Source organism: Harpia harpyja, chromosome 12, assembly GCF_026419915.1.
Source record: "Harpia harpyja isolate bHarHar1 chromosome 12, bHarHar1 primary haplotype, whole genome shotgun sequence".
Lineage (NCBI taxonomy): Eukaryota > Metazoa > Chordata > Aves > Accipitriformes > Accipitridae > Harpia > Harpia harpyja.
Window position 1 is genome coordinate 1,170,167 of NC_068951.1, and position 14,181 is coordinate 1,184,347.

General features: G+C 46.1%; 1 protein-coding gene across 2 annotated transcripts in view; it reads left to right on the forward strand.

Moving 5' to 3' along the window:
- MNT (MAX network transcriptional repressor) overlaps positions 1 to 14,181 on the forward strand; it is a 46,685-nt gene that overhangs the window by 19,526 nt on the left and 12,978 nt on the right. For both annotated transcript variants that reach the window (XM_052803344.1, XM_052803345.1), the window contains exons 3-4: positions 1,735 to 1,776; positions 2,506 to 2,617. In XM_052803344.1, coding sequence (XP_052659304.1) covers positions 1,735 to 1,776; positions 2,506 to 2,617 — 154 coding nt within the window. The remainder of the gene's footprint in view (positions 1 to 1,734; positions 1,777 to 2,505; positions 2,618 to 14,181) is intronic.

A 14,181-nucleotide genomic window follows, 5' to 3' on the forward strand; every position in this document is an offset into this window, starting at 1 on the left:
TATTTTGAATGTATCCTAAGGTCAGGACATGGCAGTTCGCTTTCTTTTCCCCAGGTCCTCTGGTCCTTACGGCGTTTGCTTTGAGCCGTAATGCAGAACCACTGTAACCCACTTGTGAGAGGAGCACGAGCGCAGGGCTGTGAATTGGTACTGACCTTCCCTGCGGATGGCCTCCATGCAAGGAGTGGTAGTTTCAGTATCATCTTGTGGGAGGAGGGAGAGATGTAAGATGTAGTGGACAAAAAAAGGGTTCAGAGTGTCCTTTGGGATGTAGAGATCCCAAAATGCAAAGAAGGAAATAGCAGAAGTAATGTAGATAAGAATTTGTAAAGATAATGGCCTTTCTAAAATGCCAATATAATTCCTCTAAGATAGATTGTGATCTTTAGAGCTTGTCTATAAAATGCTCAGCTGCAGAAATGATAAGTATATTTGTGGTTTAATCATGCAAACCTGTCACTGCCGTTGTTGTGTGGGTTCAGACGGGTGTCGAGGGGGTTTCCGATGGCAGGGGGGTACCAGCGGAGGCTGCAGGGAGTTTTGCTGTCCTGGCAGCAAGCAGCAGGCTGGCTGCGGCCGCGCCAGCAAACTGCTCTTGTGCGTCACGCCGAGCTTTGCTCCTGGGAAGTTGGGAGGGCTGTTGTCCCAGTGCGAAGTGCAGCATCACTGCTGTGCCTGTGCCATAGTCAGAGCGTTTTACCGTGCAGGATTTCTAGAGCTCTTGGTATAGGTGTGCCAGAAAAATACCTCTCTGATGCTGAGCAAGTTGCAAGGTTTCCTGAAAGGCATTTGGATGGGTTACCCCAAGGTGCATGCTCCTTGTCTCCCCAGAATTACTCCTTTAGACATAAGCACAGAAAAGTTGTCTTTTTCAGCTTGTAAATGTTTCCTGGGAAAAGGCTGTCAAATATTTGTTTTTAAATACCTGAATATTTATTAAATATTAACGTACCTCCTGAAATGCTCACCTCTATGTTGGTGTATTTTCAGCCAAAGGCAAATAATTACTTTGCATAGTGTATGGAAGACGCTTGAAATCTCCACGTGTCTACTAATGTACTTTATCACCATCGTACCTGGAAAACTAAGATAACATGAATTTGTTTGGCTTTTCCTAAAAGTATTCCTCTGATTCAGAGGGTGGGGACAGACCAGAACCCCAAAAACCAGAAGCTCGCCCTGGTTCTTCCTTTAGCAGTGACTGGAGGATTCCTGGATTGCTTCGTTCCATATTTATGCTCAGCTGTGTTATTTCAGGCGCAGTAAAAAACTAAAGCGGTTTGAAGTATGTCTGCCAAGTCCCGTACACTTTAATTTGAAACTGCATAAATCTTACACCACTGGAGTGTAGGTGTAGATCAGAAATGGGTCAGAATCTGGGCTATCTAGTACTGTATAAATACATACAGTTGATACTTTGTGTCTTTCCCTGTTGTTAGTAGTAGCCATGTCTGTGTATATATACACACATTATACCTGTTTGTATCTTGTGTGCAGTATATGCGTAATGCTTATCCCATCTAATATGCATATGAAGTATGGATTTTATCTTGGTGCAGTATAGGTAGAAATATCTATGCAACTAATATTAAAGCAGTGGTATCTGAACACCTCTATTGCTTTTTAATATTTACCTATATATCCTAGACACACACATACTGCTGAAAGTACAGGTTGAATGGCAGTAGTTTTAAACCTGACACTGAGTTTATCTTTGTTCTGTTTGGGTTACAGGGTTGGGACCAGGGAAGTACATAATAAATTGGAGAAGAACAGGTGCGTAGAAAGCCAGGGGTTTGATTTTTTAAATTGTAATTCCCCTTCCTTTTTTTCTTTTTTCTTTTTTTTTTTTTGGCTTATAGTCTGTCAATATTTCTTTGGCTTTGGTGATTTTGTTTGTTTGTTTGTTTGTTAATAAATAACCTGAACAAAATTCTTAGTGACTTTTAATGACTCTTGCAGTATTGCTTTGCTTTCTTACAGCTCAATTCTGCATCTCTTGCTTCCCAGTATGTTTTACTTAACTGTGTAATTGCATTACAATAACCCTGCAAAGCCCTGATCCCGCAAAGTAAATCCCCACGTGCATAACGGCGTAACTTCTCTTTTGATTTAAAGTAGTAAAATAGCCAAGATCAGGGGTCAGTGTACAGTATGAATACAGAAGAAAGACCAGTTCCTGATCCAAAACTCTTGTAAGTCTAACTAGCTAAATCAGAAATATGATTAAAGTGGAAGCAACAGCACAGGGAGATGAGATATTTCATTTAAGATTGTACAGTGGTTTCCTAACAAAGCTAGGACTAGAATCCAGGCATACAACCCCATAGTCTTTCTGCTGGATTGAGCTGGTTCAGTTGTAAGCATGCAGGTAGTCTTGGTGACTGCTATGCACATGTGTAAGTGCTTTGCTGGATTAAGGCCCAAATTAAGCTCTAGCCCTCTGCTAAATTGATTTCTGGTGCGTGCTCCCACAAGCTGACAAACCACCTGTGTTTTCTTTAGACGTGCGCATTTGAAAGAATGCTTTGAGACATTAAAACGCAACATCCCCAACGTAGACGACAAGAAGACCTCAAACCTCAGTGTCCTAAGGAGTGCCTTGCGATACATCCAGGTACGTATAGCGTTCGGGTTACTGTTGACGGTCATTCTATCGCACTTTACCTGCTGAAACTAGAGAATGGTGCTAACTGCTTAAGCCAAGTTACTTTTCTTTTTCCTGTAGTGCAAAGGAAAAAGGGGAGAGAAAAACTCCCATTCCTCCTCCTCCTCGTCCTCCCATGTGAGTGTAGTCATTTATAAACTTCAGATTTCCAGAACATTTGAATCTTCTAGGAACGCTAGCTTCATGCAGTCTCCTTATACGAGAATTTCCTAGTTAACCACAAGTCATCCATACCAGTGATGGTTATGCAGTGAACAGATAATTCAGGTGATCTTAAAGAGGGATCTCCAGGCTGTATAAACTTAAGCTGCTCCTTTTTGGACTAACATGAATTTTAATCCATATGTTTTGGGGAGGTTTCCTGTTTGCTTAACCAAAACAGACAGACTTCCATGAAGGTTTTGGATGTCTCAAATTTTTGATGAGATGGAGATGTAAGTACAGGTCATTTGCTTGGAGGCAGGGAAAGACTGGAATTTGGGGTTGCAGTGTGAAGCTCTAAGTGGATGGGGTACCAAGAATGAGTCTGGGAGAAAGTAAAGACAAAATTAAGTTGTGGTGTTTGCAGGTTGAGTGAAGTAAGTGTTAGTGTTTGCTTATTTAATATTTGTAAAAGTGGTTAATGGTAGCACAAAAGAAACTCTTAGAGATGTCCTCTGTGACTGTGAAATCAATAGCATGTAAGGCAATTAAAATTCATCTGGAAAATGGAAGAGTTGCTAAATTTATAGTGCGAATGAAGAGAGCCAATAGACTGCATATGTTTTGGCTGGAATAAAGGGTGCTGAGGACTGTTCACAATGGGCTTTTCCACAGTAAAGCATCATCTTTTTTCCTCACTTAATCTTCCCATTTTCCTCAGTCTCTCTCAAATACCATTTCACTCCTATGTTCAGAGGTACTGGATGTTGATTACTTGCATCAACTTTGCTTTGGAGAGTCACTAACTACTTGTTGCCTTTAAGACCTAGACCAGCTCAGCCCTTCTCATCAGTCTTGACTGGCAACTTCGCTTAGAGAGCCTTTGGTTGGGGCAAATACTAATGGTACCCAGTCACTGGGGGACGGCAAACAAAAGGAAAAAAATCTATGTTGCTTAAAAAGGTCATTTTTGGAGACATGGTTGTATTGCAGCCTAATGGGCGTTAGAAGAGATCTGAGCCTTTCATTTGATTTCAGGCAGGCTGGTGTCAGTAGAGATGAGCTTCCATTACCAGTAAGGGAGATGGAGCGATCTGATCACCTGCTCTCTTGTTCGGGAAGTTGAGTCCGGACTCACAGTGTCATGAACGGAGCTGTTTCTGGCGTGGTAGCTGATGCTCTGTGAATATTGATGCAGGTGCAGACCTATCCGTCAGCAGACTCTGCTCTCTGGCAGCATTTTTATTCTGTGCTTTTGGAAGACAGTTTAAAATTCTCTTTGAGGATGTCGGTGGGGATGGCCGATTCTTCCTCTCCCCCTTCTCTGGATCTGCTGTGAAATGTTTTGAGGCTTAGACGCAATGCAGTTTTGTGCTACCTGCAAGCGTACGTACCAACATCTCCATAAATTGCTAGGAATTAAACTCTTGTCACATCCTCTTAGGAACTGTAGACTACTTTTATGATGGTCCAGAAGGTATTCACAGATTCAGAACCGCGTTTTGTTTCCTTTAAGTTTCTGCCACTCAGGGTCCATTTCACTGGCGCCTTTGAATTGCTTTTCCCAGCATGGATCCATTCTGGGAATCAGAAGGGCTGGGATCAGGTCTGTCGACCCCGCTACTCTGGTGTGCCCATGCTGTTCTGTGTGCCCACCATCTGGGGCTGAAGCGGGTCTCGGAGTGGTGTAATTGCAGTGTATTTAATCATTCAGTGAACTGAAAATGCAGAAGTTCTGACAGTTAGCGGTGCAATATTTGCATCCTGGTGTCGGGGACCGTCACACCAAAGGTGGCTGTGTCTGCACAGCTCTAGTTTACCTCCTGTGCTGCCTGTGTGTGCCACAGGTGTTATGGCTTGCGGGAGGAACTGCTGCGGTGACTCGTCTCGGGCGTGCAGTGCCGATACCAGCCTCTCGGAACCTCCCCCGGTTGCCCACATTCCCTCCGGGCTGGCTTCGGGGAGCACGCGGGGAGCAGCCCTCTGCTTCTCCCACCAGTTTCAGTGCGGAGAACTGAACTCTCTCTTCCAAACGTTGTCTCTCCAGCTTCCCGCTCGCAGGTGGCCTTAAGGGTAACGGAGCTGTTTTTGTGGTGGACACGCCGGGTCGGGGGGCCACAGGACCCCAGCACTGAGCCGACCCTGCCGGGCGGGAGGGGAGGCCGGGGGGCAGGCGGTTGGGAGCTGGCAAGACGCGGGTGGGATGCGGGAGGTGCGTGCAGGAGCAAAACCCGACTAAAGCCCCGGGGCCGCGGGCTGCAGGCGCAGCACCAGCTCCCCTGCCAGGAGCCTGCCTGGACCCGGACTGTGCCGCAAAGGAGCGCTGCCTCGTCGCCCATGATGGCCCGAGAGTGGCTGCGGCACCGGGACAGAGCCAGCCTGCGTGCCGCCGCGTCCCTCCGTCCGTCCGTCCGTCCGTCAGGCACCGGGCTGGCGCCGGCAGAGGGGAGGAGGCGGATCGGTCCGCCAGCCCGCGGCCAGGCGCTCGCCCGCCGTGGCGGCGAAGGTCACGGCGACCTCGGGCTCGTCCTGGCCTCCCGCCCTCCCCTCCGGCCGGGAGCTCCCGTGCCAGCGTCCACCTTCCACGTGTGCAGCGAGCACATGGCGAACGCCGGCCCCCGCATGGCTGGATTGCCCGTCCGGGGCGGCCGGCGAGCGAGCCGGTGGGCTGCGTGGCCATGCCTGACCCGGCACCGGGGCCAGCTCGCTGCCCCACGGGCGGCAGGGCCGTGCCGCTTGTGTTAACCTTCTCGCCGGCACAGCGTCCGCCGCTCTCTGCATCTCGCCTTCTCCTCCTCTGGCCTTCTCCTCCCCTGGCGGGGTGGCGAGAGCGTCTCTGGCGGCTGCTCGCTCGAGCTCGCAAGCGGCAGGGAGTATCCCGAAAGCCGAGTGTTTTCCTTGGCAGCGGCTTCGCCGTGGGTCTGCGCCTGGATCACGGGATGCAGTTGCATTGAAAGTTTGAGCGCTCTGTTTATTCGCCTGAAAAAAACCCAGATTATTAGAAATCTGATGTGAATTTTGAGAGTTAAAAATGAATTTTTAGAGAAAATAATTTTTAATTCGGTTTGAATTTAGCTTTGAACTGTCTCAACAAAAATGACATGCATCAGCGTGGGGGTGGGATGAACTGCCTGCAGATGACGCTCACTTCTCCCCAGGGGTTACAGAGAGCGTAGGTGGGACTGCGGACTGGGCTGGGACACCTCTTACCAGCTCAGGCTGGGTGAGATGAATCCCAGCCTGATCTGCAGACAGGAGCACAGAGTTGGTCATGATTACAAGAGAAAAACAAAAGAAACACTGCCGCCTTGGCAGCAAATCACGCACCAGACTTGGTGTGTTTCACTCGACAGGCTTGGTGCTTACCTCTCTCCCTTGAAACGAGAACAGGGGAATTGTACAAAGGAGATTTAAAAGTAAAACCTCTTATTCTCAATATAGCAAAGTAGTTTTTCACTAAAGGGGAAAGAAACTGCCAAAAAAACAAGCCCAAATGAGTCTTGCAGAGGAGGAGTGCAGCGTGCTGGCCCTGAAGCTCTGCTTAGCTGATGATCTATGCCCGCAAGGAGTATGACAGTGCACTAATTGTTGCAGCCTCTCTTCCTACAAAATCCTTTTTCCCCCATTCCAGCTGGAACTTCTTAGAAACAGGCTGTTTGTTTCCTTGGCTGGATTTAAATATTTGTATCTGCATCAAATCAGATAAGTCAGAAAGTTAAATTCCAAACTTCCCATGGAGCTGTCATTTTAATTTATCCTTAGAGCTGGGCTTGTGCTCTGCAACAGTAAATTAGAATCTCTGCAATTAAACACACTGTTGCACAAAGGAAATTAGGCTGAACGCAGCTGGAAGTTAATAATCCCTTTAAATGGTGATTCAGTTGTAGGCGGTGTAGGCTGTTGTGCCGTGGCTCTCGGCTGAGGGAGTTGTCCCTGCGGGTCACGGCAGCGGGGTGGGCTCCGGTCCCGCGCGGCAGAGCCTCTGACGAAGCGCATTTGTTACGCGGGCCACCTCGCCCTTCGTTCTTTGCTTTCCTTCCTGCAAAACATGAGTGAAAATGCTGGGGGCCTCCGGAAAGTTTCTAAGATGCGTGAAGTGACGTGGAAAAAACCGCGGTGGGAAGAAAATGCTGTTTGCTTTGAGCGAGCAGAGCCCTGTCCCCTGGGCCGAGGCTGGCCAGCACCTGCTGCCGAAGCAGCGTCCCCCAGCAGAGACCAGGCAGGACAAGCCTGTCGTCTCACCGGGGAGCCACGCTGCGAGAGGGAATCGCGCCGCGCTTCGCTTGTGCTGGACGAAGGTGCTGCTGGGGTGGCCGTGGAGCAGAAGACGTCAGACACAGTTCATAGCCAGGACGTCCATGCAGCTGGGCGTTTTGATTTGATTCTCTTTGAAGGATTCCTTGGCCCCTAGGAAATGTTGTAATCATCTTAGTTGGAAGCTAATTGAAGCCCTTAAGCAAGACTGTTTTCTCTTCTGTGTTCTCAAACTGTGCCTGTCACTATGGTACCTGAACACCTTCCAGTTTCGGGGGTTATTTTCTATTGCATATTTAGTGTAAGATCACATCCAGGCGATTTGCTCACCAGGTGACATGGGGACAGCCACAATGAGACAGCTCGCGAGCACCGCAGCCACAGCCTGGCAGATTTCAGATCGCACTGCAAGTCTTGCTTGTTTGCCAGTTTCCCCACTGCAACTAGAGTCAAATGCTGACTAAATAATAACGTGCTTACAAAATATTAGACAAATGCTGACTAAATAGTAACATGCTTACAAAATATTAGACAAAGCTGAGCTTCCCAGGGCGTGCAAATGGCAAAGAGTAAAATCCTTTGAAGACTGCAAGGCAGGGCACCACTGTGATCCAAACTACTGCACGGGCTGCTCAGATATTGCAAAAGTATTGGGGAGGGGGTGGGAATGCTGTGATGATAGATGTTGGGCCCTAGTCTTACAGAGGAGATTTGCTCTGTTTAAGAAATGGACCTTGCTTACAAATTCATAGAAGTAATCTAACGGTCCTACTTGCTGCTTCTAGTGTTAGAGACAGAAAACAGCTGTGATGAACTTACAATTTATAATATGACCAATTTGTCGTTTATTGCCTCAGCAAAGGGCAGGAAGGGTAGAATTTCTTTCTCCCCCGGGAGCTAGGGTTGGCACTGTACCCCACATCCCGCTGACTTGATGGGTATTGGAGCAAGGCCACTGACTGACACTAGCTGGAAACTTGCCTCTTGGGCCATGCCTGTAGTATTCCCAGGAATCACCCAGATAAATTTTCGGTGCAAACCAGTCTTCTGATTTTTGTGGTTGTGTGTGCTTAGAGAAGTGTATAAAGGAGCGGCAAAGCCATTTAGAAGTCACAAGACTGCTCGTGTGAACAGGCTGCAGGCCTCCTGCTGTCACTTGAACTGTAGACCAGCTAGCCAGAGAAGTATTTTACCAAAGTAAAATAGTCTTCGTCTTCATAAGTGTTCATGCTAAAAAAAAAAAAAAAAGTCATGGTGTACTGGACTCAAAGTAATTGACATCTCTTTAGATTCCCAAGTAAATTACTGCATTGTTTGTTTTGAGGGAAGCGTGCCTAATTTCCTCATCTGATTACAAACGCGGGCTTCCTCAGCTGAACTGGCTTCACATGGCCGTACTGTGGCCTCAGCTGACCTGCTGACTAGGTCACCGCTGCCCAGATCGATGTTATTTTCCTTTGTCATATGTAACTGCTTTAGATTGAAGTTAAAGTAAGGACAGAAGTTCATAGGTCTCTGATCATTGTCAGATGGAAAGAAAAATAGTAGTTCAGCAAACTCAAACCAGTAAGCATAAAGGGAGAAGTGATTATCCTAGGCGGGAGAATGGACTCTATCCCTTCCTAAACAAAAACCCATAATCCTGCAGTAGAGGACGTGTCAGCATCAGTCATTGTGCTTTGATGCAGGAGGCTGGTTCAGTTTTTCACCATTAGCACGTTGGTTATTTCGACTTTCCTTGTGTCTTTTTCCTCCTTTGTCACCGCTGTTCGCAGCGTGTGCTCTTCTGCCACCTCTCCTGTCTGTGTGGTATGTTCTCAACAGTCACCAACTAAGCTGAGAGCACAGGATGCTGTGTAAGACAAACAATAAATTACAGAGCTGATTCCTGACCTCCTGCCAGGAGTAGAAATCCATCGTGAACTGACTTACCTGTGCTCATCAGTAATGCTAATTGTTTATATGAGATGTTTAAATTGTTTATCCTCACTTAGTCTCTTTTGGCTTTTCAGACTGCCTGAAGCAACATGCTGTGCACCTAAAAATGATGCAGTTTCCCATCTATGCCAACAATAAACAACAGAATTGACTCCCTCAAGGGCAGAATGTATACAGAGTACTGTCCAAGGATGCCTTAAATAGTGCATGTAGAAAGTCCTTTGTGCTGTCCTTTTTAAGCTGATCTCATGGACATGTGAACAGACCAGATCCTGTTTTCACATTTGTTAAATTTTCCTGTTGATAACCACAGCATCTCTTCTTTTGGTTTGGTTTTATTTATTGGTTGCTTCATCAGTGCCTGAGCAAAATAATTTATCCCTGTCTAGTGTAGAGGACCAGAACAAGACAGGTGGATTTTTAAAGTCCCATGGTAATGCTTAAGTTAGGGTTTAGGTGTTACATAGGTGAAGGAGGACACTAACAAACATGCCGGATCCTGATGTAGGGAGATGCCGTACTGCAGACAATAACCCCACACATCTGACGTTAGTATTTGGTGTTGTATAAAGAATAGAACTCATTTACATTCAAGCACTGTAGTGGCTGGATTATTGATCAAAATGCATAAGCCCAACTGTGATGCTGAATCCAATTAAGTTCCCCACCTTGAAAAGTATAGCTGTAACTTTTTTTTTTTTTTTTTTTTTTTTATTGCCAGCTACTAGGTGAATATACTTATCTTCTATAAAACTTGCCTAGTAAGAACTGGGTCCTTAGTACTTCCAGTGCCTCCTTCATGTGAACAGCACTCACATGCCAAGCAGTGCTTCTTCATGTTGTTTACCTGACCTGATCAATTGATTCTATCTTGTCTAATTAGCCTGAATTTCATTGCCAATAATAAAGGCTTCCAGCAACAATAGGCTGTGGTCATGCAACATGGTGTCATCTGTAGACTTCAGAAAGTGACGAGAAATAAGACCTTTGAAAAAACAGTGTTTAATAAAGTAAAGCAAGTTGGAACCTGCTTAAAAACGTGAAACAGGTAAGAATTAGGATGTAGGGCTGATCTTCCACTGGAGCCAGTGGGAGTTGTTCAGGCACAGCAAGTGCGGGGTCTAGTTCCTGCCCTTAATGGAGTTATTGAAGAATTTATTTTAGCTTCGGAGGCATGACATTGGGCTACATTGATATGGGAGGTGGGGTGCTCAACCTGAGAAGCCAGGAGATGCTCAGAGAGCTTCCAGTTCCTTGGCACTCAGTGTGCCAATCTGAGCCAGCCAGCCAGAGTTTCCACTGCCAGGCATGTTTTAATAGCTTCCAGCATGTAGCCTGGGACTGTGCTTAGCATGCAGTAGCACTGACATTGTTTTCCCTTTGGATGACTTGCACAGTCATTGAGTAGAAGAAACGTGGGATTCCCATCTTGAATCAGAGAGTTTGGTACTCAAGCTGGCACATCTGCCAAAACTGATGTGGGCTCCCAGGCAGCTGCGGACGTCCGAAATTAAATCCTTTGCCACCCCTCCCCAGCTGCAGCATGATCTGCCTGAAGGGAGGCTCCATCCAGAGAGCAGTCAGTGGATTTTTATTTGTAGAAGTGGCCACAAAACGTGTCATGTAAGAGAGTATTTACAAATGCCCAGTGTTTGAACCTTGTTCAGTGAGTGGAAGCTGTTTCTTAACCTTTGCCAAAAGGGATGGTGATTTTTTTTTTTTTTTTTTTTTTAACAGTGTCTTGCTTGTGACTCATACATGAGAGTTTGGAAAGGGTAAACAGAATTATAAATCTTGTACATGTAGATTCTCTAACAATTAAAAAACCATCTATCATACTGCTGTCATTTAAGTAGTAGTTTAAAGAAGCACTCAAGGTTGTAAAAACCAAAACAACCTGTAAGTGAAGCATAGCACAGGGTTTCAAAATTATGGTTGTGTTGTAGCCTGTTTGGGTGCCATTGCTCGTACTGGTTGTCATCTGCTGTCAGGGAGCAGGCACGGGAGAGAAGGGAGTGCATGTGATGTGATGAAAGCGGTGATAATTACAGCTTGATCGCACAGGCTTTATTTTATGTGTAATATTGCAGAGGTCACCTGCCTTTAAAACAAGGCAAAACCCCCAAACAAACAAAAAACCCCACTGACGTCATAACCGTTCAGTTTGGTTTGTGTTTTAGCTCTTCCCTGAGAGCCTGATAGGGAAGAGGTCAGGGACCCCGTGGCACAAGTTACAAGGGTAGTTTGGATTCCTGTTCTTGTTAGCAGTAGCAAAGGTGTGTGTTGATACTCTTTAAAATTACAGTGAAGTAGTTACTGATGGATTAAAATTACAAACAAATAGTTGCAAGAAAATAATAATCGTCGCATGTGTCTAAGTGCAGCAGACTTCAGCCCATGTTACACAGAGCTTTGCAGTTGTAGATGTTGGTAGCAGCCTTGCTAGACATTGTCAACTATAAAATAATAAATGAGGGGGATTTTGAAACTGTCTGTTGTACAGCAGCAGGAAGTTGGTATCAGCTTAATCTCCTGTTGTCGTGTCGATGTTACTCTGATGTGATAGAAATACTGATAAAGCATGCTTTGGAGGATATGGAAATATGAGTAAGATTTTTACAAGGCTTCCTGTCTCAGTTATTTATCAAAAATTAATAGTGACTCTGATCCTGCCTGTGCCTTGGACTTGCCCTGCCAATTCTTGTGGTTTTATCTGAACACTTTTCTGTGTGCAGCTGTGACTTCTTTTTTGTGCCTTTCTCTTTGCTGTCACTGTGGGGAAGATGGGCGCAGGCTATGGGAAGCTGGGTGACCTGGTGAAGCAGTGAAGCTGCTTCTGCACAGGATGATAACACATGCATCAAATAAACAAGGCAGAAAAAATGGATTTTTTTTTTTCCCCAATTTCTTTTTCTTTTAGCTGTCTTACTCATCTTTTACGTCATTATGAGTTAAAATGTCAAGTTTACATTTAGAATGTCCCTTTCGCTGTGGAGTTCTTACTGTTCTCTTAAATCCCTCCTGGTGACATACTGTTCCTTTGAGGACAGTCAGTATAGCACCCATGGGAGAAAATACGGTCCGCAGTCTGCTAATGAGGGTGTCAAGTAGGGAATGTTGGTCCTGTAATGCTGAGATACATCTTGATCTGAATAACTAGGCTGCTCAGGTCATCCTGAGACAGCATTTAGGGAAAATTGTGTCTTTGAAAATTATGGCTCTGGTTGAAAGAGGAAGGTAGATGGCAGGTGACCTGTACAAAGTAGGTGCGAGTTGGGTGCCATCTGTTGGGCAGGTACCTGATTATTCACAATATTCGCGTTTTAGGAGAACAGGAACTAGCTCCCCGAGGGTGATTGTGCCGTTTCTGCGGCATTAGAAAGAACAACTTTTACTTTGCTCCTCTTCCCAAAACGCTGAGATCTTTGAGAGGAAAGTGTCTCTAAAAGAAGATTGATTTCATTCTGCAAACGTTCTGCAGTGATGTTAATGTTGCGCAGGTTGGGTGGGTTTGCAGAAAGCTGGTCGATTCTTTTTTTATTCTGCTCTTTCGGAGTAGTATGTGCTGTGATTCAGAGCTCATAGTCCCCAGCAGCTGGCACCTTCCTATCACTTCATATTTAAGAATTTCATGGGACTTTACCTACTCTAAGGCAATCTCTCAGCTCAGTGGGGCATGCTGTACCGTGCAGAGGAGCTTCAGCCTTGGGACCACCTTCATGAGCAGCAGTGGGGAGTCTGAGTACTGCCGGTGTGCGGGCACGGTGGGCACCGCAGCCACTGTGCCAGCCAGCGCTTGCAGCCCTCAACCCTTTAGCATGGAGACAAAGATTTTCACTCAAGCACACGGCTTTGATTCATGGCCTTGCACAGGCACTGGAGTTGGTTTGTATTTAGCAACTGGGTTTTACATCTTCCCACTGCCGCCGTGGCCATAACAATGAGGGAGGGAGGTTAAGAGAAATCCTCTGGTGACCCAGGTCTGCTCCGTGGGCCGTAGGTGGAGCCGTCGGGATGTGAGTAACTGGCGCTGCCCTCCTTACAAGGATGGAGAAACAGGGAAGAGAGGTGGTGCGGGCAGATGGCATCCCTCTCTGAGTCACCACGACCTCAGCCTCCCAGACCCGCTGCCACGGTGCGTGTGCGGTGGGGTGGTGGTCCTCTAATGCTGGGCAGGGTGGTTCTGTCAGAGCTCATGGTTGTTGGGACCGCCATCACCTGCCAAAACCACGTTTTGGGAGGTGTGCTCTTTTCCCAGGAAAAGTCCTCGCCTACCTGCTCTCCTGGGCAGCCGCTCAAAGCCTGGGCAGTGTTATGCTCTCATGCACAGCTCACTGGTACATCTTGCCTGTTGGCTGAGCCAGCACAGGGATACGAACAAAGGGAGCGCCGCATCCGGGACCCGTCCAAAACTCTGCTTTGTCTCCCACAGCGGCTGCTGTGAGATGCCTCCAAGAAAAATACAAGAATACTGCAGCAAGTAGATGTAGCGATAATATGTCTCCACATTAATCTCCTCCTCATCTCTAGCAGTAAGAGATCTGGCTGCAGCTCATAAAGCGTAACTGCTTGTTGCCCTCCAGAACTGCTGTCTGTACATCATCACGTAGGCTCAGGAAAGGCTTGCGAGGGTCCCGCATCAAGCACTTGTGTCATTAATAATAATTGCTCTTTGAAATGCAGCAGGCTTTATTTTTGCTTGCAGAAAATTATTACAGTTATACCAAAGATGTATTTCCCACACCAAACAAATTAAAATAATTTGCTTGGAATACTTTTCTGAATAACAAACACCACAGTATTTTGGGGTCTTTGGGCATCCAGAATCCATTAGCATCACTAAAAATGTCTCACTTATTTCATGAATGACAGACTATTTAAAAAAAATAGAAAAATCAGAATGTACAACCAAACTTATCACCTAGTCATTGCAAATAATACTTCAGGTTTTTTAACATTGAATTTCTCTTAACCTTGAGAGTCATATCAAGGAATAAACCAGATCTGCTAAACTGGTAGAAGCCAGCATGGTTTTGGTGATTGACCCTGGGCATGGCTATGCCTTTCCCTGGTTTGTGTTTGTACTCTGTCTTCCAGTCACTTGCTGCTTTTTGGTTTTTTTGGAATTTATTCTTTGTCTTCCTGATTTGGATTCTTCCTACCCTCTACCCTAGTAACTG